The following is a 27,513-nucleotide window of genomic DNA, read 5'->3' on the forward strand; positions in this document are numbered from 1 at the left end:
TTCATTCAAAATTTTATTAGTCTATGTTAAGGAAAAACAACAATAACCCTTAAATTCTATTGAAGCATATACTGAAATATAATAATTGAGAATAGTTTTTGTAAATCTTGTTAAAAACAGCCAAAGGGCATACATAACAAAGAGCAAACTTTAAACATTAAGCAATGCCAACCACAAAAACTTAGGGATAAAAAGCATATAAAAATGAAAGGTAATTAGACTGAACAGATTTAAGGTATTATGCATTTGCCTCTCAACCTTGTTTCTCTCTTCAGGATTCCCACAGTGTGAAACCTGCACAGGAATCCAAGGAGCCCTAATCCTTTCCTATTACTCACCACCCCTTGCCCTGGCCAATGCCAATTCAATATGGAAAGAGTTTTGCAAGTTCGTTGGCCTTGAAGCATCAACTAAATCCATGACTTGACCTGATCTGCTGAGAACTTCCAGCATGATCATTTTTTTTCTCATTGCTGATGCTATTACATCCCATTCACCTTCAGTAAATGACCTTGGTCCTTTCTTCAGGGCCTTGACATTATTCAAGACGATTGTTGACTGGAGGGGGCCTTGAACTCCAGCAAAATCTTAACCGATGCTTTATATTGACTGACAAGTGAACTCTGGAGCGATTCCCTTCCTCTGAGCCATGTCATTCAGTCTTGGGTCTGAGCCACTATCTGCAACTGTGTTCTGGGCTGCAACACTTAAAACACCTCAGATAATTTGCCCATCCCTCTAATTATAATATTCCTTTCCTTGAATTGTCAAATGCCAGCCTCAGTGTCTTAACCAATGCTGGCCTCTGATCTCCCCATATATGGAGATGTTTACAGACGATAGACAAATATCATAATGTTTGCTGCTTATTTACCATGCTGTTTATATAAAGCTTAATTGGTCAATTAAATTTTTTTTACATTGGAATAGATGAAAATTATAACATTGCATTAAAGTCATTATAGCTACATAAATAACAGAAAAGAAAAAAAACTATCAGTTTTTATGAATGCCATGGCACTGCCCATTATAAAATAAAGTTAGGCCAATTTTTATTTGATGTGGGTCTTGAGTTTATTATTTGCTTCTGATTTTGTCTTCACTGCTTCTGAGCTGATGCCCCTCCCCACCCCCGTTTTGGTTGACCCTGTTGACCCTGGTATTTGGACCAACGTGTTGATTTTCGTGTCTATATTTTGATGGTGAGATCTGACTAGAAGGGTCAGGCATTGCAAAGCCAGAGTTTTTTTTTTGTTTCCCGGTGAATCCTTCACAAGTGCCACAATTCATTCCATGGTTCACTGATATTTGAACATGGTAAAATGTCATGGGCACTTCTGAAGATGTCTCAACAGGACTGAGAGGGATTTAATTTACAGCTGTTTACCTTCTGTTATTGGATGAGGGGATTGCCTTAACACTAGCTCCTTCTATTACTTTGACCCATTGAACCATATGGAATGCCCTTTCAAGGAAAACGGAAGGGTTAATTTTGCCAAATTGAGTGTAAGTTCATCAATTTTCCTTGTTGCACATCTGGTGGTATAATGCAGATAATCTTGCTCCCCTGGGTTTTGGGCTAATGGCAGCAGTTACTGGTGTTCAGGACAGTGAAAAGAATGGCAAAATTACTTCATATGTACTCCTTTGCCAAAGGATAATTAGGAGAAGTGGAGGCAATAGTCTCCAGGGAAGGGCTTGGCTGTTAGGGAGTGAGGACAGGAGGGTATTTTTTTCCCCCTTTCAGAGTCTTGTAAATCTATGATGTTTCCATCCTACATTGTGGATGCTCAGTCTTTAGCCCCTTCCACTCTTGGTGGTGATCCCAGGAATCAAACACCAATCGGCCTTTAAAGTGGCGAGTGTGCCAGCGATTGCCGGCCTCAACCCCAGTACAATCCCCGGTGTTTGCAGATGCCAGCGTTGAGATCAGGTAAGTGTGAAACAGGCAGTTGCATTGCAGGCACTTCCTATTAAAAGTAGAACAAACGAAACGCCAGGGATAGACCCTTGCAAGTGTGAAAGTGTTCAGTGTCCCGGTTAGCAATGGCCTAGTGTGAAAGATCAAACCCCCCCCATTCCTATCCCGGGACACTGAACGGCCGATTTACTGGGATGCAAGTGTGAAAAGAGGCTTTGGAGTATTTTTAAGGCAGCAATTGATAGTTTCCTGATCGTTAACCAAAGAAAGGCAATGGGATTGGGCAGTGAAATTCATTTATGTGGTCAAACATGAACTCTGTTGTGGTTGAGCAGGTTCAAGAGGATATGCCCCTTCTCCTGCATTTATTTCACTCTCTGATGAAGCTGTGATATTGTGCCTCTCTAACACATGATAACAGGAATCTGAGAATTATGCTAATCACGTGGGGAAAGCCATTAACTTTTTTTTGTTTTTCCAGGCAAAACAAAGTCCAAAATTACTTTTCCACTCCATGTGAAGTATATTATTGATGGGAGACATTTCAGAGCTTTTAATACAATTGCTCTTGGATTGCTCAGCGGGGGAATTACAGTCATTACTGTAAGTTTACATGGAGCCAAGCCATTTGCAAAGCTCAGTGAATGGGGTCCTGTACGGACTTCAATAGGATCTAAACCCAGTGAGGCTTGTGCAGATCATCCATGAAGGTAGATCTGTGTAGTTCTGAAGCGCAGACTTTCATTTGGATCCAAATGATAGAGATCCTGGTGGATCTCAACCACAGGGAGACCAGCAACAGAAAGCTCAGATAGACCTGAGAGGCCCAGGGTAGAGCTTAACTACATAGAGTGCCAGGATGGGGCCTTGACCATAAGAGGCCTAGGATAGAATCTAACGATGAGAGGCCCAAGATGGAGGTTAACTGCACAGAAGCTGACAATAAACTCTAACTAGAGAGGGAGGATATAGCCTAATGATAGACAAGAAGACTCTTGGTCATGGTACTGACTGATATGTCTTAAGTTAATCCAACATCCTGAAAAAGTATCCCAGTATATCAGAGTGGACATTCCCAGTGAAGGGCAAGGAGAATTTCATGAGGACATTATGAATCTCCTGATCTTGATTTTCCATCCATTTAATGTTATACAAGGCAAAACCGGGAGCAGCAAGACTCAATCAATGCTCTATGTAATCATCTCCTCTCACATTCCATTCTTCAGGAAAAAGGTTCCTGTAGGAGATGGGATTGCTGGAGTCTATAGGGAACTGGCTCCCTGAATGATGATTAGTGACCCCCGGTGGCACATTGGCCTCAAGCAACCACCGCCATCCCATAAGAATGTGCCAACTTATCAGCCTCTGTAAAATTTAGGATAGCCAACTTCATAAATAGCTTTTTTTTTTCTGCTGGATACTCTTGCAAACTCCTCATTCCCTTCCCTCACCTCAGTGGTGTCTACTCGTCCTTCGTTTGGAGACCTCTGTAAAAACCCCAACCTTCGAAGATCACCCTAAGACAGGGTGTGATTCAGTCACTCAGAGCTGGAGTTATTATTCCTGCATCCACTGTACAAATTGAAACAAAAAAAAACTCTGGCATTGTCATGACTGAACACCCAAGGCATCCAGCTGTGCAGTGCAGAAATCTATCCTACTTGTTTAAAACTTAGAGTGCCATAATGATTGGACTGCAAACACGTTTTTTTCTTGAAATTCATTTGAAAACTTCAGTAACATAACAAGCATTCTTCTTTGAAAGTCTCTGGTTTAGACATAGGCTTTTGAGTGAGCTGACTCTGTCTTTGTGTAGATCCGTTGTCCACCTTGAGTGGAGGCATACTTGTAGCCACTGTGAAAACAACATATGGTCTTCAATAATTGTGCAGGAACTTTCTCAGTCTCCTCATAGCTTTCCTACTGCAGTGTAAAAGCTTTGCAATCATTTCTGAACCCAATATATTAACACATTGAATATTTTGCTTCTACCACTTTTCCTTTCCAAAAAGAACAATTGTCACAGGAAAGAAGAAGAAGAAGAAGAAGAAGAAGAAGAAGAAGAAGAAGAAGAAGAAGAAGAAGAAGAAGAAGAAGAAGAAGAAAACAAAACTCTTTTGGTGAATCTTTCAATTCTGAATAATGGATGAAACAGCTGCAAAATGGACTGTCCTGGGATTTGGTCCAACTGTAGGTTCGGTTTTGGACAAAGTGAACAATTATATTGTTGAGCGATGGATAAGTGAATGGCAGGAATCTTATTCATTGGGCAGATATGGACACTATACGTAGTGAAGTATATAGCAAGCCAACTCAAGGGTGGCACAGTAGCACACCTTGTAGAGACCCGAGATCCAGGTTCAAGCTCAATCACCGGTGCTGTCTGTTTGGAGTTTGCTTGCTCTCCCTGTGACTATGTGGGTTTCCTCCTGGGTGCTCCCGTTCCTCCCACATCACAAAGATGTATGGATTGATAAGTTAATTACCACCGCAATTTTCTCCCAGAGTAGAGGTAAGGGGTACAATGTAGGAGTCTTAATTGGAACATGTGGAAAAAACTACGGGCAAATGTAGGATGAGTATGATGATGGGTGTTTCATTATCACTGTTAACTTGGTATATCAAAGACCTAGTTTCCATCTCTATCTCAATAACTGATTGTTGAGCTTTTTGGAAAGTTATCAGTGTGAGTTTATCAGAGATTTAACTAATTGTCTACATGTTGAAACATCTATTCACTTTATGACAAAGATAGCATAAAATGTACCCTCTATTTAACATGAGATCATGATGGATCGCATTTACACCGGGCTCATACATCCCAACTTATACTGAGAGCTGCCTGCGGAATAATTGTAATAAGAGAATATGCCAAAAAATCATCGGAGTACCAACAGTCGATCATTTTCATTTGTTAAGTTAACTCTTGTCACTGAATTGATCATCTTTTATCGTGAAAATGACAGGAATGCTGAATTTTAATCATGTGATCTGCTGACTTTCTGTTGATGTAGCAGTCGAGGGAATGCCTTCAATATTTTTGCCTGCAATTTCAGAAAACTCAGAAATTCTGAAGCGCATGCATTCATCTTCTCTTTGTGCTCAACACTCATTATTACAGTTCTGTTCCAAAGTCCTAATGGCTAAATTCTATTCTAATGTCTCTGTGATAAATCATATGTTCTGGTTATGTCCTTCTCTTTTCAATTTTTGGGAAGGTTTATATTGTACCTTGTCTTTAGTTCTTACTACTAGTTTGACTCCAAATCCTTTTCTTGCTCTTTTTAGAGTAAATAGGCCAACAAGTCTTTATTTGATTGTTTCACAATCCCATGTTGTGGCCCTCACCTCCCTTATTGCAAGAAGGACCATTTTAATGAGATGTAAAGATGCTGTCCCTCCTACTCATACTCATTGGCTGTCCGATATGATGCCATGTCTGACTTTGGAAAAAAATTAGATGTTCAAAACTGAAATGAATCTTAACCTTGATTCTTTATGGAGTTCCTTTCTTAATTAGTTTTAAAATTTGTAAGATAACCTAGTGTAATCCCAATGTAAACCTTTTTTTATTATCAGTAGTGGATTGTTTGTGTTAAGTCGAGGGGAGGGGATCGATACATAGATAATTAGTATAATGCAGTGGTTCTCAACCATTTTCTTCCCACTCACATCCCACTTTAAGTAACCCCTGTGCCATCGGTGCTCTGTGATTAGTAAGGGTTTGCTTAAGGTGGGATGTGGGTGGGAAGGGAAGGTTGAGAATCACTGCTCTAGGCACAATTGTTACTGAAATATTTTGCTTGAGAAAACCCCGTTTTCTTTGGAGTTATGAAACTGTGCACATAGCAAGTCAATTAGGTATGGTTAAAACAGTGGTTTTCAAACTTTTTCTTTCTACCCACATACCACCTTAAGCAATCCTTAACTACACTGAGAACCTATAGCATAGGGATTACTTAAAGTAGGATGTGAGTGGAAAGAAAAAGGTTGAGAACCACTGGTCTAGTGGGCTTCTTTTATTTCTTTTTTTTTAATGTAACCTAAGTTTCAGTACTATTTGTATTGCCATTCGAGATTTGTCAATATTTTATTTTATTGTTATGTACCTAGGGAACAGTTATTTGATAAAGCCAATAAAATTATTGAAAAAGAATATTTTTGCCTGATATTATGTCCCATCATAGAAGATAGAACGTAGAATGTTACAGCACAGAACAGGCCCTTCAGCCCACGATGTTGTGCTGATCTACTCGATAACAATCTAAATTCACCCTATTTCACACCCATTACTCTCTTTTCCTTACCTTCATGTGCCTATCTAAGTCTTTTAAATGACCCTATTGTACCAGCCTCAAACACCACCCCTGACAATGCACCCCAGGCACCCACCATTCTCTGTGTAATAAATGTATCCCTGATGTCTTCCCTAAACTTTCCTCCATTCACCTTTTATATATTTATATATTTTTTTTAAATTTAGACATACAGCTTGGCAAGAGGGCATTTCGCCCCATGGGATATATGGGTACATCCTCGGTACATTTAAAATGGTGGGAAGAAATCAGAGGCCCCCAGGGAAAACCCACACAGACACGGGGGGATTTGGGGCAACGCACAAACTCCTTACAGACAGCGCAGGATTCGAACCCTAGTCCAGATCACTGGTGTTGTAAAGGTGTGGGACTAACCGCTACACTAATCATGCCACCCCCTAGGCCAAATGTGCCCCCCAAATGTTCTCCTATACTGTTTTCCCAGGAAAAAGGTGTTGGCTGTCCACCCTGTCTGAGCTCTTCATAATCTCTACTTGGTTACCTTTCATCTTTCATTGCTCTAAAGAGAAGAACGTTAGTTCTGTCAACCTTGCTTTACATGAAATGTTTTCCAATCTTGTTGAGGAAAATTGAATGTTTCAACTATCTAGATGGAATGTCAAGCATGCCTTAGCCAGGTAATGTATGGGCCAGTAATTCTAAAGGGACTTAAATCTTTGGTACAGAAATAGCAAACTAATAAAAAAACACTTACCTATGTTGTTTGTTTCTTTTGCAGGAACAACACAAGAATGAACCTCCCAGGATAAGTAAAGATGACCCAGCCCATCCAATGTAAAGAGCAGACCCCAGTTCATACCTGCAACCAAAGAAATAGTTTGGCTCACACATTCCTCAATGTAATAATTTTCTGGCCAGTTACAACAGCCCAGGCTGCAAGATGCCACAGGGAGCTTGGGTTGACTATGAGTCTCTGGATGAAAAGGTTTGAGCTACAATAATTCATGACCCCTCTGTAAAATGGGGTAAAAGGATTAGGCATCTTTAATCAGTTTCAGTGCTTGGTTGAGTCTACAACCTTCACCATCAACTTCCGTTTATTCTTCTACTTTGGATCCAAACAATTGGTATCAAGGTGGAAAATCTGCTTAAGGGAACTTTAGAAGAGAGCTTGATCAAAGAAGTGTTTTTTTTTAAACAACACAGTAGAAGCCGATTCTGTCCATTGAAACCTTTGCTGCTCAATTTCACCCAATTAAACTACAACCCCATAGGTTTTGGAGAGTGGGAGGAAACTAGAGCACCCTGGGGAAATCTCACACAGGTCACAGGTAGAATGTACAAACTCCTTAAAAAAGTGGCAGATTCAAACCCAGGTTGCTGGCCCTGTGTTGGCGTCGTGCTAACTGCTACGCTAACCACATCATGTTTTGAGGGACTTCTTACATGGAAAGAGGCTTTGAGAAAGATTTTCAGGGATTAGGATCCAGGATTGGAAGATCTGAGCACAAGGGAGAGAATTTTTGACATAAGGCAGTGAGAGCCTGACTCTTGACCCTCACAGAGGATTATTTGGACAAGGTTGCAAATGATCCTGCGGAAGCACTCCAAAATGTTGCAGCAATATTATCACGGTGAGTGTGTAGTGAATTGAAGCAGATGATCTTTGAATATCCAAAATGAATTGTACAACTCATGATCAGTAAAGTGTGACCAGTTCAAACCCACAATGTGTGGGGGGGCGGGGTCAATCTGTTACTTATTTTGGTGAGTGTGTAGAAGGGGCTGCCGGAGGAGGAGGATGGAGCAGGTACTATTGCAAAGTTTAAGAAAAAAAATTGGACAGATACATCGATAGGATGGGTTCAGAGCAATGGTTTTCAAACTTTATCTTTCCACTCACGTACCACCTTAAGTAAGTCCCTATGCCGTAGGTGCTCTGTGATTAGTCAGGAATTGCTGTGGGTGGGAAGGGAACCACTGCTCTCGACCTAATTGTTACTGAAATATTTTGCTTGAGAAAAATTGTCATTAGCCCATTTCCTTTGGAGGTATGAAATTGTGCACATAACGAGTCAATTAGAACCATAGATGAAGAACATAGAACAATACAGCACAGTACAGGCCCTTCGACCCTCGATGTTGTGCTGATCCATATATTCTTCCTAAAAAAAGTACTAAACTCTCACTACCCCGTGTAGAGCTCGTCGAAAGAACCAAAGACTTATTGATCCAAACCAAGGCTTTTTTTAGCAAAAGACAGGAGCTCTTCACAGGTGGCCGACCAGTCCAGAATGATCCGACCTGGCTAGGGACACAACTTTTTAAGGCCCAGACAGTAGGCGTGGCTAAGCTCTCAGCCAATCGCAGTAAGCACAGTCATTACACTCTAGATACTGTAACTATATACATTGGTGATAGGTCTGTACTATCACACCCCGTAACCCTCTATTTTCTTTCATCCATGTGTCTGTCTAAGAGTCTCTTAAATGCCCCAATGTTTTAGACTTCACCACCATCCCTGGCAAGGCATTTCAGGCACACACACTTTTCTGTGTAAAAAAATCTTACCCCTGATGTCTCCTCTAAACTTCCCTTAACTTTGTACATATGTCCTCTGGTGTTTGTTGGTCCTGCCCTGTGAAGCAGGTGCTGGCTGTCCACCCTATCTATACCTCTCATAATCTTGTAGATCTTTATCAAGTCTCCTCTCATCCTTCTATTCTCTAATGAATTAAGTCCCAGCTCTGCTAACCTTGCATGTTTTCCAATCCAGGCAATATCCTAGCAAATATCTTCTGCATCCTCTCCATAGCTCCTACATCTTTCCTGTAATGAGGTGACCAGAACTGAACACAATACTCTGTGTGGTCTTACCAGTAATTTGTACAGTTACAACATGACTTCTCTACTCCTGAATTCAATCCCCCTAGTAATGAATCCCAGCATCCCATAGGCCTTCTTAACTATCCTATCAACCTGTGCAGTGACCTTGAGAGATGTATGGATTTGAACCCAAGGTCCCTCTGTTCATCCAAACTCTTAAGTAACCAACCATTAACCCTGTACTCAGTCTTCTGGTTTGTCCTTCCAAAATGTATCACCTCGCACTTATGCGGATTGATTCTTTCTGCCACTTTTCTGCCCAGCTCTGCATCCTGTCTATATCCTCTTGTAAACTTTGACAACCTTCACCTCCATTCAGAACTCCTCTAACCTAGGTGTCATCCACAAACTTAATGACTCTCCTTCCACCTCTTCATCCAGGTCATTTATAAAAATTACAAAGAGCAGGGGTCCCAGAACAGATCCCTGTGGCACTCCATTAGTCCCCAGCCTCCGGGCAAAACACTTGCCTTCCACTACTACTCTCTGCTTTCTTCCTACAAGCCAATTTTTTTTATCCACACAGCTAAGGTTCCACTGATCCTGTGCCTCATGACTTTCTGGATGAGTCTCTCATGGGGGACTTTATCAAATGCCTTGTTAAAATCCATGTACACCACATCTACTCCCCTACCCTTATCAATTTATTTTGTTACCTCTTCAAAAAACTCAATTAGACTTGTAAGACACGACCTTCCCTACGAAGCCATGCTGACTATCCTTGAGTACTTCTCCAAATACTCATAGATCCTATCCTTAAGAATCCTCTCCTTTAATTTGCACACCACTGACGTAAGACTCATTGTTCTATATTCCCAGTATTCGCCCTATTAACTTTTTTAAAATAAGGGGAATACTTTTGCCATTCTCCAATCTTCCGGCACCTCTCCCATGGCCAAATAGGATTCAAAAGTCATAGCTATGGCCCCAGCTATCCTTTCCCTCACTTCCCACACCAACCTGGAGGTATATCACATATGGCCCTGGGGACTTGTCAGTCTTGATGTTTTTTAGATGAAACAACACTTCCATTTCCTTACTCTCCGCATTGTCCAGCACATAAGTCTGTTCAATTTCGACCTCTCCATAACCAAGACCCTTTTCTCTTGTGAATACTGATGCAAAGTATTAATTTAGGACCTCCCCAACTTTCTCCACCTCTAGGCACAAGTTGCCTCCTTTATCCTTTAGTGGCCTCACCTTCATTCTTGTCATCCTTCTGTTCTTCACATATGCATAGAATGCCTAGGGGCTCTCCTTAATCCTACAGGCCAAGGCCTTCTCATGCCCCCTTCAAACTCTCCTAAATCCTTTTTAAGCTCCTTCTTGGCTATCATGTACTTCTCATGAGTTTTTCTTGTTTCCTGCTTCCTATATCTAATGTTGGCTTCCTTCTTCCTCTTGACTAGTTGCCTGACCTGTTTTGTCAGTCACGGTTCGATTTTCCTACCATAATTTCCTTGTCCCAGTGGGACAAACCTATCTTGAATCCTGCACAAGTGGTCCCTAAACTCCCTCCAGATTACTTCCGTGCTTTCACCGTTGAACATCTGTTTCCAATTTACTCTCGCTAGTTCCTACCTCATCCCTTCATAATTTGCCCTTCCCCAGTTAAGCATGTTCCAATTTTGACTGTTTTTTTCCTTTTCCATAGCTATGTTGAAGTTAATGGAGTTGTGGTCACTCTCACCAAAATGCTCCCCTACCGAGAGGTCCGCCCCCTGACCAGGTCCATTCCCCAGAACCAGATCCAGTCTGGCCTCTCCTCTATTCGGCCAGTCCACGTACTGTATCAGGAATCCTTCTTGGATACACCTGACCATTTCAGCCCCATCTATCCATCTTGCAGTCAGTAGGTGCCAGTCAATATTAGGGAAGTTGAAATCACCCATAATTACAACGCTGTATTTCCCACACCAATCCAAAATCTGCCTGATTATCTGCTCCTCAGTGTCCCGAGGGGTATTTGGGGGCCTTTCAACATCTCCCAGCACGGTGATAGCTCCCTTCCTATTTCTGTCGTCCACCCACACTGACTCAGTGGACACTCCCTCTGCAGTGTCCTCCCTTTCCATAGCCGTGATACTATCCCTGACCAGTAATCTGACTCCCCTCCTCCCTTTTCTACCTCCATCTGTTCTTTTTAACCACCTAAACCCTGGTATCTACATCAACCAAGTTTCAATAACGACCACAACATTGTAGTTTCACGTACTGATCCATGCTCTAGGTTCATCTCCTTTATTTCTAATACTCCTAGCATTGAAATAGGCCCATTTCAATCACTCTAACTGGCTACTTTTATGTTTTGTCCCCTGCCTGTCCTTCCTCACCAACTCAGAGCACAGAGTATCATGCTTTTGACTTTCTACCCTATTCTCTGTACTCACATTCTGGTTCCCACCCCCACTGCCAAACTAGTTTAAACCCTCCCCAACTGCTCTAGCAAACCTGCCCGCCAGAATATTAGTCCTCCTGCAGTTTCAGGTGCCACCCGTCATTTTTGTAGAGGTTAGACTTTCCCTAAAAGAGATCCCAATGACCGATAAATCTGAACCCCTACTCCTTGCAAAAGCTCTTCAGCCATGCATTCATCCGCCACTATTTCCTGTTCCTGCCATCTCTGGCACGTGGCACAGACAGTGATCCTGAGATTACCACCCTTGAGGTCCAGATTTTTTCCCTAACTCCCTATATTCCCTCTTCAGGACCTCATCCCTACTCCTATCTATGTCATAGCCACACCATTAACGTAATATAAGTTGGCCAGTCAAGTAACAAAGTGTGCATCTTTTGACTGATTTACCACCTCAGGACAAGTGGCCAACTTCAGAAGTTGCAGTGGCAATACTGGGTCCAGAAGCTTAGGATTAATGCTGCCTCTCTTGTTATTTCAGGCAGCAACTAGGGCAGTAGTTTTCAAACTTTTCTTTCCACTCACATACTGCCTTAAGTAATCCCTTACTAATCACAGAGCACCTTTGGCATAGGGATTACTTAAAGTGGTACGTGAGTGGAAAGAAAAAGTTTGAAAACCATTGTACTATTGCAATGAATGTGTGGTATTTCCAATTACTCCTCTCTGCCCCACCTATGTTTCTTGATTGATTTTGGCAGTCAGGGAATTAAAGATTGTGGGGAAGAGACGGTTAAGTGGGGCTGAGTCCATGGTAGATCAGATATGATCTTATTGAAGGGTGAAGCAGACTAGATGGGCCAGATGCCGGACTCCTGATTCTATTCCTTATGTTGTTACATTGTCCAAATCAATGTCCATTTTCCTTCCTTCCTTAATATAATCTCCAGTGTCTCCCCAACTCCTCTACCCATCTCTCACTTTTCCCTTGATGCATATTTATTTATAAACTGCTGAATGTATCACTCCTTCTGTTGTTAAAATCAACTTTGTGGCTTGAAACATTAACTGAGTTTCCCACTTCAATCAGCTGAGTGTTTCGAGCATGTTTTTTTAAAATGTAGAGGAAGAGCACGGTAACAGGCATTTCCTGCCCACGAGCCCCACGTCACCCAAATACACCCGTGCACATCTTTGGAACAGGGAGGAAATCAGAGCACCCAAAGGAAATCTATGCAGATCATGGGGAAAATGTATGAACACCATACAAACATCGGTGCGTTCGAACCCAGGACGCTGGCATTGTCATAGTATTGCGCTAAACACTAATTGTTTCTCTTTATCAAAAGTGAAGTGATTTAAGGTTTATTCCTGTGGACATCTTTCACTTCTTCAAGTTGCCAGTGGAAGGTCTTTGCTCCATCATGTTCATTACATCAAAAGAAAATAGGGGCAGGAGAAGGTCATGGCCCCCCTCAAGTCTGTCCTGACATTCAATGTGATCATGTTGCATCTAACCCTGGTCTAAACTCGTCTTCACGCCAGTTTCACATTGCCTTCAGTTCCGTGATCTTGCAAAAAAGTGTTTGATTCTTTCAAATCCTTCATTAAATACTCCCTAAGATTGAGTCTCCACAATGCTCCAGGGCAGAAAATTTCCAGAGGTTTGTCCCCTTCAGTGAGAAAGCACTCCCTTGCACCTTAGCACCAAGTGAGCGGTATGTTAGGACCACACTATTACAGCACCTGGGCTTGAATCCGTCGCTGTCTGTAAGGAGTGTGTACATTCTCCCAGGCCTGTATGGGTTTCCACTAGGCGCTCCAGCTTCCTCCCACCCTTCAAAACCTATAGAGTTTGTAGGCTTACTGGTATATTTGGGAGGCACCGGCTTGTGGGCCAGAAACACCCACTACCTTGCTGTATGTCTAAATTTAAAGTTTTAAAAATTAAAAGTTCAAAATGACCAACCCTTAATATGTATCCCTGTTCGAGATTCACCCACCAGTGGAAGCATCTTGCTATCCAGTCCACACCTCCTCCTCGAGGGGTTTTAACGAATAGATAAAAGCACTCCTTTAAATTTCTCCTCATCTCCAAACAAGACCGATCTAATTTCTTTAGCAGGCAGTTACAGAGTCACCCCGTCATCTATCCAGATGGTCGTTGTTTTCTGCCACACACTGCCTGAGATGGAAACAAACTCTCTCCCAACATTTAAGAAGCATCTGGATGAACACTTGAATCACAAAGGCTTTGAAGGCTACAGACCAAGGGCTGATAAAAGGGATTAGCATAGATGAACATGATAATGGAATTTGATGGGCTAAAGGGTCTCTTCCTGTCTAGTGTGACTCACTCCATTTGCAAGAAGCAGGGGGTTGGTACTGGGAAAACATGCTCTCAACATCGACAGCTTGTTCTACTGGCACTTGTAAAAATCAAGTTTTAACTAAATGCTCCATACGTACTTAGTCCCACCAAAGATGGGGTTGTAGAACTCCATTGTGATGTTGTAGGCGTACCAGGAAACTGGTATTATTCCACACACACCTGCCAATGAAACAAAAAAGCACCAAGCAATTAATGGATAGGAACTTCTGCACTTTTTTAACAATACAACCCAGGAGAAGGCTTTTTACTTCCCTCCACTATTCCCATGTGCACATTTCTGTCCTCAACCTCATTCATAGCTAAGACCAAATGCTGGAAACACCCCCCACAGCTCAGGCAACATCCATGAAAGGAGAAACAGTTCATCAGACCCAAAATGTTGACCGTTCAATGGGCAGGCTTGATACTCGAACTTCACAGGTCATGCCTAATCTCGGTCATAGTGGTTAGAAAACAGTGAAGGGAACAGGTCCAGCACCTGGTGCTCTCTGTGCATCAGCTGCTGGACCTGAAACAGATGCTGTGCCTGGCTTTAATACACTTAGGCAGCTTAACCATTGTTTTGGGCATTCAACAGGGACGCACTAAAGTCATTGCTTATGACGAGGATTACACTTTCACACCCTCACACCCAATGAAATTTCAATGTACTAATGATTTACTGAGGAGCATCCATAACTATATTTGATACATCCTCAAGGCCCTTTGTCACTCCAGACAGAGATTGCTAGAAGTTTGATATTAATGACAAATGTGAGTTTGTTGTCATACAAATAAGTATATATCCACCAAAATTCTGCTTGCTGTAGTCAAACAGGTGCTTTAAGATCATAAGCCCAGTAGTATTCATTAAAATACCCCAATATAGAAATAGATATTAAATATAAAAGATAGATGAATATTAAATATTCATGGGACAAGAAAAAAATGGTGTTTCAAAAGTGTAGACTGTTTTTTTATGCTCCTGGTCTAGTTTGTAATTAGCATATTAAGGCTCCAGGGCAGTGGTTCTCAACCTTTTTCTTTCCACTCACATACCACTTTAAGGAATCCCTATGCCATCAGTGCTATGTGGTTGCTTAAGGTGGTATGTGAGTGGAAAGTAAAGGTTGAGAATCACTGCTCTAGACCCAATTGCTACTGAAATATTTTGCTTGAGAAAAATTGTCGTTGGCCCATTTCCTTTGAAGTTAGGCCACCGAGACAGAGGTGCACCAAAGAAGAGGTACAAGGACTGCTTAAAGAAATCTCTTGGTGCCTGCCACATTGACCACCGCCAGTGGGCTGATATCGCCTCCAACCGTGCATCTTGGCGCCTCACAGTTCGGCGGGCTGCAACCTCCTTTGAAGAAGACCGCAGAGCCCACCTCACTGACAAAAGACAAAGGAGGAAAAACCCAACACCCAACCCCAACCAACCAATTTTCCCTTTCAACCGCTGCAACCGTGCCTGCCTGTCCCGCATCGGATTTGTCAGTCACCAACGAGCCTGCAGCAGATGTGGACATACCCCTCCATAAATCTTCGTCCATGAAGCCAAGCCAAAGAAGAAAAGGAACCGTGCACATAACGAGTCAATTAGATATGATTAAAACAGTGGTTTTCAAAGTTTTTCTTTTCACCCGTATCCCACCTTAAGAAATTCCTTACTAATCACAGAACACCAATGGCATAGGGAATACTTAAAGTGGTATGTGAGTGGAAAGAAAAAGGTTGAGAAGCACTGCTCTAGGGAGAAGGCAGGAGAATATCGTTGAGACGAAAAATACATCAGCCATGATTTGAATGGCAGTGTAGTCTCTATGGGCTGAATGGCCTAATCCTGCTCCTGTGTCACGGTCTTGTGGGAGGTTCTCGAGCCTTGTAAAAAAAATGTTTTTGAATCTGGAGGTGCTGGACTTTTTGCTTTGGTACCTTGTGACTGAAGATAGAGGTTGTGATTAAGGTGAAAATGGGACAATGGGAATAGCAAAGGAAAGGAGCTCTGAGGTAGAATATCAGTCATAGTTGGTTGGGCAGCCACAAGGGGCAGAATGGCCTTCTCCTGTTTCTATATATTCTCATATTCTCATAGTGAATGAATGACATTTGAAAAGAGATGTTAAAAGTTGAATCCCACCTTTTGGGAAGGGGATGCCAAGGATGGTGGTGGAGAGGGGTAGTAATTCCACATATCAAAGGTTCTCTCCTGGAGCCAGCACATCGAGGAAACCGTGAAGAAGACACACGAACACCTGTTACTTTCTAAGGAGACTGAGGAGATTTGGCATGTCATTGAATGTGATATCAAACTTCTGCAGGTGCACTGTGGAAAGTATAGGGTAGTTGCATCATAGCCTAATTTGGGAACATGAGTGCCCAGGAGTGAGAATGCTGCTGAGTCTGTATCTGGAAGGCTGTATTTTCCTTCCACACATTCTATTCCATGAGTCAACAGAATGTAGCCAAACCAAGGTGGGCAATCCATCATCAGTTCTAGAAGCCAAAGACAAGTTTCTCCTCTGAAGCAGATTTCAAGATGAAAAGCACAATGAAGCTACCTGTGATACAATGACCTTTATTACAACTGTAATCAATAATTTAAAAATTTTTAAAATTTAGACATGCAATATTTTGGTCCATGAGTTTGTGCCACCCAATTTACACCCAAATAACTTACACCCCCAGTACCCTACGAATGGTGGGAAGAAACTGGAGCTCCCAGGAAAAATCCATGCAGTCACGGGGAGAATGTGGTGCTGTAAAGGGACTGTGCTAACTGCTACGCCAACCGTGCCACCGTGATGTGACTCTGACGTCTGATGATGCTTGCTGACAATCTTGACTGGCTGCTCTCCTGCAAGGCTACAATTTCAACTCCTGAGGTTGCAGGATGCCCTGTACAATTAATATGAGCAAGTCCAAAAACAAAACTCGGCAAGTCCAATGGCAGTACTAAGGATATGTCAAACGGACCATTATGTAGTTGATTTCAACCAAATCTATCCTCTCAGGAAAGCAAGGAACAACTTGGAGTGCTGGGCAATATTTTCTCCCAGCTCAACATGGGGAGTGTTGTATAAGTTACTTCACGTGGGTGTGGATCAGTGCTGCACCTTGTGGATCTGCCGTCAATGAATTTTCAGGCACTTTTCATTTTTCTTCCTGTTTGTCTGACATTCCATTGCTTGATAAACAATGCTGACCACAGGAGTTTGAGCAGTATGCTCTTTGGTTGGCTCATCCATTCATCTACTAACCTGCAAGGATGAAGATAATTCCACCAGTCACTGCAATCTTTCCTTTTATTGTCTCTTCCATGTTCCCAATATTGGTGCATTTCAGACCAAAGAGCGTCAAAATGGAAGAAATAACTCCCAGAATGATGGCGATTATCATCAGAGCACGGCATGCTTGGAGGTAAGCTGTAAGAGGAAGGAAACAACATATTTTAATCTTGAATATAGATTAAGCCAGGAAGGGTGGGGAAACATATTCCCCAATTCTTCCAATGAGCTGACCAGTCCTGGAGGATGAGCATGAATTCTTTTTACATACTGAGGCTTTCCTTCTCTTCCTCATTGCACAGTCCTACCAAGATTTGCCTCACTGCTGCCCTAAAAAGACTGGACAGAAAATCAAGAAGGGGGTATGGCCATTCAGAACTTTGAGCCTGGTTTCCACTCAATACAAATGGGCTGATCATCCATCTCAGGACAGAGGGGACAGTTTTAAACAGAGTGAGGAGAAATTTCTTCAGCCAGGAGGTCATGGATTTGTGGAATTTGTTGCCATATACAGCTGCGGAGGCCCGATCACTGGGCGAGTTTAAGGAGGAGATTGATCAGTTTCTAATAAGTCATGGTATCAAGGAATATAGGGAAACAATTGGAACTAGATGTGAGAATGGTTTTGCTCATGGTGGGGGTGGCGGAGCAGACTTGATGGGCCAAATGGTCTACTTCTGTTCCTTTATCTTGTGATCCCAATATCTCATTCCTGATCTCGATTTCCCACCTCCACCATCCCCCACCCCCACCCCTTCGCACACTTTATACCACTTAATGCCCTTTACATCTAGAGATTCATCTACTTTCTTCTTGAATATATTCAATATTTGCCCTCCAAACTTCCCCAGCTTTGGTGAAAATGGTTTTCCTCATCTTGCTTCTAAACCTTTGAGGTCAGTAACCTGACACTGTAATCCTTTGTTTCAGACATGTCAGGGTTAACATCTTCCCAGTACCCAAGCTGTCCAGCCCGTCAAACATTGCACATTTAGCTTCATTGGTTAGAACATCAGAAATAGGAGCAAGAGTTGGCCAAATGGCCTGCTGAGCCTGCTATACCATTTAATAAGATCATGGCTGATCTGGTCATGCATTCAACTCCACGTCTCTGACTTTTGCCCATAACCCTTAACTCAACTACATTAAAAAATCTATCTGTGTCTTAAGTATATTGAAAGAGGCAGCCTCTCCTGCTTCCTTGAACAGAGAATTCCAGAGATTCACCATTCTCTGGGAAGAACAGTTCTTCCTCATCTCTATCCTAAATCTACCCCCCTGAATCTTGAGGCTATGTATCTTAGTTCTGGATGCACCTACCAGTGAAGACAATTTTCCTGCCTCTATCTTATCTGTCCCTTTCATAATTTTATATGTTTCTATAAGATCCTTTCTCATTCTTCTGATCTTTAGGTAACTACTGCACTAGTGAGCCAATTTAGTTCTCAAACTCTCAAGGACCTGTGGCAAGGATAATGACAGGGACTGATGCGGTAGGAAAAGAAGTATTTTGTTGAATGGAAAGGAAAGTCTTTTATTATTAACCGTAAGTCCAACCATAACCATGTCCTGGTGGAGCTGGTTTGCAGTTGCACACCTCTTTCATCTCTGGTTGTAAAATTCATGGAAGCCCCAAGGGCAAGACGAAGTGCCTGATATGCCCTCAAGGATCCCATGGTTAATTGGTAGAACTGTGCCCAGATGCCAAAAGCAGGTATATATTCCATTCTCAAGGCAAGGCAAGCAAGAGGGCAGGAAAATGGTGCACCAGGGACCCGGGTTCAATCCTGATCTCTGGCACTGTCTGTGTGGAGGTTGAACCTTCTCCCAGGGATTACGTGGGTCTCCCCCCCCCCCCCCACAGGTGTTCCATTTTCTTCCAATGCCCTAATGATGTTCAGGATTTGTGGGGGGTTACCTGGTTGCTGCACTCTGCTCCTGGTATGTAGGTGAGTGACAGAAATCTGCAAGGCATTGCCCAGTTGTGGGGAGAATAGAAAATTGAGATGCATGTAAGATTAGAGTGAATGGGTAGTTAATGGTCTGTGTTGACCCAGTGGACCCGAGGTCCTGTTTCCATGCTGAGTCTTTCTCTGACTCTTGGTAGTGGATTTGGCAGATTGAGTGCTGAAACCATGTTGAGATGGAGGTTTCCCTGGTGGTCTCTAATGGTTACCAGATCTTGGCATGTTTGTAGGATCTGCCTAGGTGTTCTCATTCCAACCTGTTTGTACTTCACCTACACCTCGCCTTAATTCGTTGTTATTCTCAGCAACAAAATGCATGGTTGTTGGCAAAACTAGGTGCATTTCTCTGTTATGGTGAAGGGAACATTCAGCGACACTCTAATTCCTATGTTGAGCATCATTCAAAGGAAGCATAGGTCAGCAGGTTAGAGTTGGGCAGCCCAGATTCTCTCATGCAGGCAATGAAGGATGTATAAATTAACCAGGCCTTCATTTTCTTGCACTGATGCTGAGTTTCTCCATCAGATTGGGTGATCATTTCCTAAAGCTCCATTATCTATCTTGTCATGACTGAAAGAAACCTCCTCATTAAAGCAAGAAAGTCTGCAGGTGCTGGGGTCAAGTGCAACACACAAACGTGCTGGAGAAACTCAGCAGGTCACGCGGCATCCACAGGAAGTAAAGGGTACCCAATGTTTCGGGCCTGTCCCCGGTCAACCTGACAAAGGGCTCAAGCCTGACCGTTGGTTCCCTTTTACTTCCTCTGGATGCTGTGTGACCTGCTGAGTTTCTCCAGCACGTTTGTGCACTGCTCCTCATTAAAACATCTGGACTTGTGAAGTGAGTTCATTGTACTTTGTAAAGAAAACAATTGCAGGAGGTTATACAATTGCAATGGGAATAAAAAACAGAATCATCTTGGGAAGGGGTGATTTGAGGAATGAGAGAAATCACATTAATCATTGAACAGGCAAGAACGAGTCAATTATTTCTTTCCCTATTGTAGGGGTACAATAACTAAACCATGTGCCAAGACTCAAAATGTACAACATTATGTCTTTAAACTTAGAGGGAACAACCATAAATCAAATAGGTTGCAGACATTTTTGAGGTTGTTATGATTGTGGACATTTCCAGATTGTTACAGGGAATTGTTCCGCTGGGAATTTCCCCACTAGCAGATCATACAATCTGAAGAAATATGAATTTTCAGAGAAAATGAGATTCAGCCTATTGTTCACCAACAGGACTATTAGATTTTGACCTTAATAGTCGAAGTATGTAATAAAGACGTTGAGTAGATCTCAACCTTTCTCTTTCCACTCACATCCCACTATAAGTATTCCCTATGGCATCGGTGCTGTATGATTAGTAAGGGATTGCTTAAGGTGGTATGTGAGCGGGAAGGGAAGGTTGAGAACCACTGCTTTAGATCCAATTGTTACTGAAATATTTTGCTTGAGAAAAATTGTCATTGGCCCATTTCCTTTGGAGTTCTGAAACTGTGCACATAACGAGTCAATGAGATATGATTAAAACAGTGGTTTTCAAACTTTTTCTTCCCACCCGGATAGCACCTTAAGCAATTCCTTACTAATCACAGAGCACCGATGGCTTAGGGAATACTTAAAATGGTACATGAGTGGAAAGAAAAAGATTGAGAACCGCTGATATGCCTGAATATTATTAGACAGCAAGGGTACTGGTGATTGATTCTGCAGTTTTGCTACATCCCCTCATTAGACAGATGATAAAAATGTAGAAAAATATGGACAGGAGTGGCCATTTGCTCCCTCACACCTGCTCCACCATTCAATATGATCATTGCTTTTCTCTTCCTCATTACCACTTTTCTCCCTTTGCCCCTTGATGCCTGTCCCACCATCCACCCTCATCCTATTCAGTGGCCCTGCCTCTGCACCTCTGTGGTAAAGAATTCCAACTTCACCTCCCTTCTGAGAGAAGCCATCCCTCCTCATCTTGAATCAAATTGATTTACCCCAATCCTGAGACTTGCTCTGGATGTCCTATTCAGAAAAACACATCCTCACCGCATCCAGGCGCCCAGTGCATCAGAAATCATCGAGGCGCATAAAGTCATACAGCACACAGACAGGCCCTTTGGCCCAACATCTATGCTGACCAGGTTTTCTAATGGAGATAATCCTATTTGCCCGTGTTTAACTCATATCCATCCAAACCTCTCTTATCTATGTATCTATCAAAATGTTTTAAAATCCCATAATTGTACCAACCTCTACACTTTTTCTCTGGGATCTTGTTCAAAATACATAACAATTGCCCCTCAGATCCTCTTTAAATTGTTCTGCTCTTCCATTAAACATGAGGACTTTAGTTCAACTACTCTGGAAAATTTCAATGTGATTTCCTCCCATTCTTTGAACTGCAGTGAATAGATTGAATTGATAAGATTTTCTTAGAATATAGAAACTTTTTACATGACTTTGAAAGATGCAAATTGGGCATTTTAAACTTGGGGGACAGATGTAAAACCTGGCCAATTTTAATTTGCAGAGAGCACCATGCCACTTTCTATAATGGCAACTGACTGCCAGGGTGCCTTGTGATTGTTGGGGACGGATTGAGTCTGGAAGAAGCATCTTTGTAGACAAGTACTCCAGGATAATGCTAAGGAAAATGAACATAATTGAATAAGGCACTGACTTGGAGTAAAACTGCAAGTTGAGATTGTTTCATTGAAGTTTATTACTTAGCCTGTTATTCTTGCAATTGCAGAGGTTTTGGGCTCCAACAGTCTATCAGTTTATCCTAGCCTGCTGTCATCTGATCATTAAGTTGAAAAGTTACTGATAAGGGTCAATTGCTCTTTTTTAAATGCAGGATTAGTTGGATCATTTAAATCTGCCCTGCACTAAGAAATCAAAGAGCACACTAACATTAGGTTCTTGTAGTTTAACGTCATTTATGAAGGGAACCAGTGAATCAAATCACCAGTTTGTCTTTTCTGGCCATTTGAATGATTCATCAAATTCCACAAAATCGTAGCCTGGCAAAAGACAGCCACAAGGAAACAGGAAGGAAACAAGAAACTGCACATGCTGGGGTCAAGTGCTGAAGAAATTCAGCAGGTCACACAGCCTCCATAGGAAGCAAAAGGGCTTAGGACTGAAATGCCAACAGCTGTTTGCTTTCTGTGGAGGCTGCGTGCCCTGCCGCTTTCTCCAGCATCTTTGTGTGCTGAACACAGTCAGATTTCTTAATAAGCATCCAAAGGCAAATAAGGAAAAGATGAGGTGCCAACGAGACCTGGGCGACGTGGACCTCGAAGGTTAGAATGCAGGAACAGCAGACGCTGATGCAAATGGCACGTTGGCCTTTATTGTGAGCGGTTTTGAATATAAAAGCAGGGTTGTCTTAGTGTAGTGGTATTGGGCTTTGGTGAGGCGACGCCCTGAATATTGTATAAAGTTTTGGATCACTAATCTGAGGAAGGACATTCTTCCTGTTGGGGGGGGGGTGGGGTGGGGGGGATCAGGATTTTGAAGAATGAAAGGGAGCTCATTGAAAACTTGACAGGACTAGACAGGTGAAGAGCAAGAAGAATGTTCTGGATGTTGGGGAACAAGGGGTCACGGTCTGAAGATAAGGCGGAAGCTATTTAGGACTAAGGTGAGGAGAAACATCTTCACTCAGAGACTTGTGAACTTGTGAAACTCCCTGCCACAGAAGGTTGTTGAGGGGAGTTCATTAGAAACATTAGATGTGGCCCTATCGGTTAAAGGGATCAAGAGGTAGGGAGAGAAAGGAGGAATAGGGAACTGAAGTCAAATGATCACCCATGATGATGCTGAATGGTCAAACAGACTCAAAGGGCTGAATGGCCTTCTTCTGCTTCTATTTTCCATGTAATTCTATGCAAGAAAATTAAAATAGAACAAACAAAGAATGCTGAAAATATCTAGCAGGCCAGGCAGCATTTCAAGATAGGGAAAGAAATGTGGTACAAGTACTCTCTCGCCATAGATGTTGTACGGCCTGTTTTCTACTTTTAATCTTTCATGATCGTCTCTTGTTTCATTTGAATCATCTTATTTCCCACACGAGCTTCTATGATTAGTCTTTATTAGTCTTTCGAATACATCTTATTATTACTGGTATATTAAAATACTGTTGATAAGCCCACAGAAAAATAGAGGGTTATAGGGTGTGAGATTAGGGAAGATTGGATTGATGATAGAACATAGAACATTGCAGCACAGGACATAGGACAGACCCTTTGGCCCAGCATGTTGTGCTGATGCATATCTTCTGACCAAAAAAAAAATGAAACCCTCCCTTGCTCGTGACAATCTATTTTCCTAAGAGTCCCTTAAATGTCCCAATTGTTCCAGCCTCTACCATCACCATTGACAATGCCTTCCAGGCATCCACAACACTCTGTGTAAAAATCATATCCCTGATGTCTCCCCTTAATCTTTCCTCTCTTCACTTTGTACAGATGTCCTCTGGTGTTTGCTACTCCCGTCCTGGGAAAAGGGGGCTGGCTGACCACCTATCTATGCCTCTCAGGATCTTGTAGACCTCTAAAAAGACACTTCCCATTCTTTTTTACTACAATGAGAAAAGCCCTAACTCTGTTAATCCTGCCTCATAAGACATGCTCTCCAATCCAGGCAACATCCTGGTAAATCTCCTCTGCACCTTTCCACATCTTTCCTGTAATGGGATGACCAGAATTGTACCCAAGAGTTTAAGTGCAGTCTCACCAGATGATTTATAGAGCTCCCATGTACTACATGAAGATGGAATGAGTTTATATGGTCAGCACAACATTGTGGGCTGAAGAGCCTGTACTGTGTTGTACTGTTCTATGTTCCATGTTCTACTTGAAGAAAGGCATGCCATAGCTGTCCATTAAATGTATGTGTGATTATGTACATGTCCGTGTGTGTATGTGTACATTGGGATGATAATTAACCAGGAAATATTGTTATATTATTATAAATTAGTAACAACATCCAACCACAAGAACATATTGAGGACAGATGGGACAATGGGTATTAGTGATGATGAATTATGTGCAGATTTAATAAAATCCAGATAGTCAATTGATAGCCAATTTCACACTCTGGTTGAATTGTACAAGTACTTCATTGACTTGAGACTTTTTGGGATGCTTTCTTTCTTTCTTTCTTTCTTCTTTCTTACTTTCTTTCTTTCTTTCTTCTTTCTTTCTTCTTTCTTACTTTCTTTCCTTTCTTTCTTTCTTTCTCTCTCTCTTTTTTTTCATCAGGTTTCTGATTTGTAATTTATAATTTAGACAGACCGCAAGGTAACAGGCCCTTCCAGCCCAAGAGCCCACGCCGCCCAAATACACCCAATAAAACCTACAACCCCATACGTTTTGAAGGGTCAGACGAAACTGGAGCCCCCAGGGAAAACCCAGGCAAACATGGGGGGGAATGTACAAACTCCTTGCGGACAGTACGGGATTCAAACCGCTCACAATAACCACTACGCTAATATTTATAAAATTAACACGTTTCTCTCTATTATCCGATTAGCAGTCCATAATTTGGAATATTATCCATCTCAACTACCACGTCCGGCTGCTCAATGCAAATATTCACCCTCTGTGTGAAATAAATTACCCACAGATCCACTTTGAATTTCTCCCCTTAACCTTTGCCCTCCCGTTGCAGATTCTGCCTGCCCTGGGGAAAAAAAATGATTCTGACTATCTATCTTATCTATGGCCCTCATAATTTAGTACACCTCTTTCAGGTCAACCCTCAGCCTTCCAATTAGATTAAGCCCAGCCAATCCAATCTCTCCATCTCCCATTCCAGGCAAGATCTTGGGAAGTCCCTTCTGCTTCGAGTGGCCAACTAACCCACCAACCCAGAGGAAGCTCTAGCAGTCACGGCACAAACTCCGCAGATACAGGACCGGAGGTCAGGATTGAACATGGGTCTCTGGAGCTGGGAGTCATCTTTGTGACTCGCTGTACCCACTGGGCCATCCCATAAGATCAGGGGAGAGAAACATGAAGGGTTGAGTATAATCTGGGTCAAGAATAGGTCAAAAATAGAAAGCGCTATGGATACAAAATGTGGGCATGACGTTCGCCAAAGGAGCCATATGATTGTAAAATGCCATCACAGAGTGGAACCCCATATTTGGGTGGGTGATTTGGTGTATTCATTAGCAACATTCCAGGTTTATCTAATTTATTCTCTTTGCATTTTCTAGTCCCTGCTCTTTGCTGCAGTTCCACGATTTATAACTTGGAAAAGATGAAGGAAAGGGTGACTCCCCAATCATAACTGATCCACACTGGCCTCAACTACTCTTCCGTGCCAACTTCACTAAGTCTACACTTCCCCAAAAATAATTAAAAAAAAACTGCCTCCACCTGAATTTTCCACGTTGAAATCGTGGAAGTCTGCGTGGACTTCCTCTGGATGGCCCAGTTTCCTCCAACCCTCCAATAAACATGGGGGGAGGGAGGGGAGGTTGGTGTGTGGCATGTGCTCATGGGCCAGAAAGGCCTGTTACTGTGCTGTATCTCTAAAAATAAAATAAAATTACATTTAACTGCTTCTAATGACCTCACCAGAAGCTTCACTAGGCGAAGATGACCAAAGGATGCAAAACAAATCTGTACAGAGAAAATTAAGGAAAGTGCATAACCTAAATTAGGTTTCTGTAATTCTCTTACCCGCCTGTAATAGGTACAGATTTATGAGCTCACTAGAACAAAGTGTTCAGTCGATAGGTCAATTATGAGAGTTTCTGACAGTAAATGAGCCGTTCCAGCAGCTGATGTCAGTAACCAGAAGGGACAGGTCTACGATAACGGGCAGAGGTGTTTTTTTTAATGCAATAATCTTTAAAGACCTGGAACTTTGTTTTCAAGAGCGAAACCAAACTCATTTGTAACTTTCAAGAAGATCAGACATAAACATGAAAAAAGAAGATAAATTGTTGGGCCAAAAGGTTGAAGATGGGAAGAAATGTTTCAAAAGGTTGAATGATCTTGTTCCCTTGAGTAAGACTCAATGATCAGTTCTGTGCATGAGAAACGCATACAGCTTAAACCTGTTTCGTGTTTCTATGGGAATTTTATATTGTTGCTTTAATACAGCAAACGTAGAAAGACATTTAAAGTGAGCAAAATTCTATCAAAATAGGTTTAATCACAGTTGCAGAGGTCAGCTCAGCTGCAGGGTTCCTTTCATAACAATTTGGTTAAAGCTCGAAGGATGATTAAATCAAAATGAAATCTGAATAAAGATATCAGAAGGAATTAATCCAAGGTTAAGGTATATGTAGCAAACTAATTTAAAAGATTTGAGCACGGATTAAGAATGCATCAATATACATGAAACCCCATTAGAAACCTGGAAAGGGAAATATGATCAAGGACAATTGCCTCCAGGACGTGGTTAGCTCCTTCCACGGGACTGCAATGCTGTTTAGGCATAGGCTTCCATTTTGATAGTGAGGAGTCACAACTTCTCTGCTGAGACCCGTGATCAAAATGGAGGTTTGGAGCTCTCGCGCGACATTTTGGTTAAAAATCCAGAGGTTCAATGGTGAGTTAATTAATTCTTCATCCAACAAATGCCATTGCTATCAAGAATGTGGTTCATTCAAAACTTGCAAATGATTTCTGTCACAAGCTTATTTTAACAGTAGAGACTGTAGTTATTATGTGGTTGCATTTACCATGTACCACGGACACAAATAATGCACACTTTAAGAATTAACATAGAACTTTACAGCACAGTACAGGGTCCACAGCCCACAATGTTGTGCCAACTTATGGAAACCAACCCAATAACAATTTAATATTTTCCTACCACACATCCACATCCCTTTATTTTTCTTACACCGGACACCATTTTGTTTGCCTAATCATCGTAAATTAAAATGGTGCACAATAACCAAAACGTTATAATTCGAAGATAAGTATTAAGAATAAATAACCTGGAAGGCCAAGCATGGTGTCAAACATTCGGCAGTTGAAGACGCCAGTGCTGTCCTGGGCACAGCTTTTCCACAAGTTTTCATACAACCTGGAGCTTGTGATTACACTCCCATAAATGGTAGAAATCTTCCAGTAATTGTTCGCCAACGTTGATCCTGTGAGCATCCAACCTGCCAGCCCCATCAGGAACCCAATCACTTCAAAAGCTGCCGCCATTGTCAATGTTATTCTCCCACCAAGAAGTTCACAGAGGGAGAGAGGGAGGGAAAAAAAAGATCTTCTCTTCTCACAAGCTGGAGCACCAGAAAACCTCTCACACGACGACCAGATACTCTGTCCCTCTCCCCTGCCCTGTGTGGTTCATAAAGGCAGCCCAACCTTCGCTCTCTTGCTCAAAGGCCATAAAATGATAAGATGGCACGTAACTGGGCAATAACTGGGCGTGACCTTGGGTGGATCTGAGATGGCTTCTT

At 42.1% G+C, this 27,513-nt stretch overlaps 1 protein-coding gene across 1 annotated transcript; it reads right to left on the reverse strand.

Moving 5' to 3' along the window:
- LOC138742236 (claudin-15-like) lies at positions 1-27,513 on the reverse strand. The gene is made up of 5 exons (XM_069896354.1): positions 27,040-27,513; positions 17,072-17,236; positions 13,910-13,991; positions 6,953-7,057; positions 1-3,776 (listed from the first exon to the last, which is right to left on the reverse strand). Exons 1-5 carry the CDS (start codon positions 27,254-27,256, stop codon positions 3,695-3,697), a joined length of 651 nt encoding a protein of 216 aa, XP_069752455.1. The 5' UTR covers positions 27,257-27,513; the 3' UTR covers positions 1-3,694.

Source organism: Narcine bancroftii, chromosome 9, assembly GCF_036971445.1.
Source record: "Narcine bancroftii isolate sNarBan1 chromosome 9, sNarBan1.hap1, whole genome shotgun sequence".
NCBI lineage: Eukaryota > Metazoa > Chordata > Chondrichthyes > Torpediniformes > Narcinidae > Narcine > Narcine bancroftii.

What these genes read in the sequence shown, in the direction of transcription:
- LOC138742236 (XM_069896354.1), bottom strand. Translation starts at nt 27,256, where the DNA reads ATGGCGGCAGCTTTTGAAGTGATTGGGTTCCTGATGGGGCTGGCAGGT. An exon ending in CCCATCTTTGGTGGGACTAA is followed by an intron (nt 7,058 to 13,909) that starts GTACGTATGGAG and finishes CTTTGGTTGCAG; the next exon opens with GTATGAACTGGGGTCTGCTC. An exon ending in AAAAGAAACAAACAACATAG is followed by an intron (nt 3,777 to 6,952) that starts GTAAGTGTTTTT and finishes TTGTTTTCACAG; the next exon opens with TGGCTACAAGTATGCCTCCA.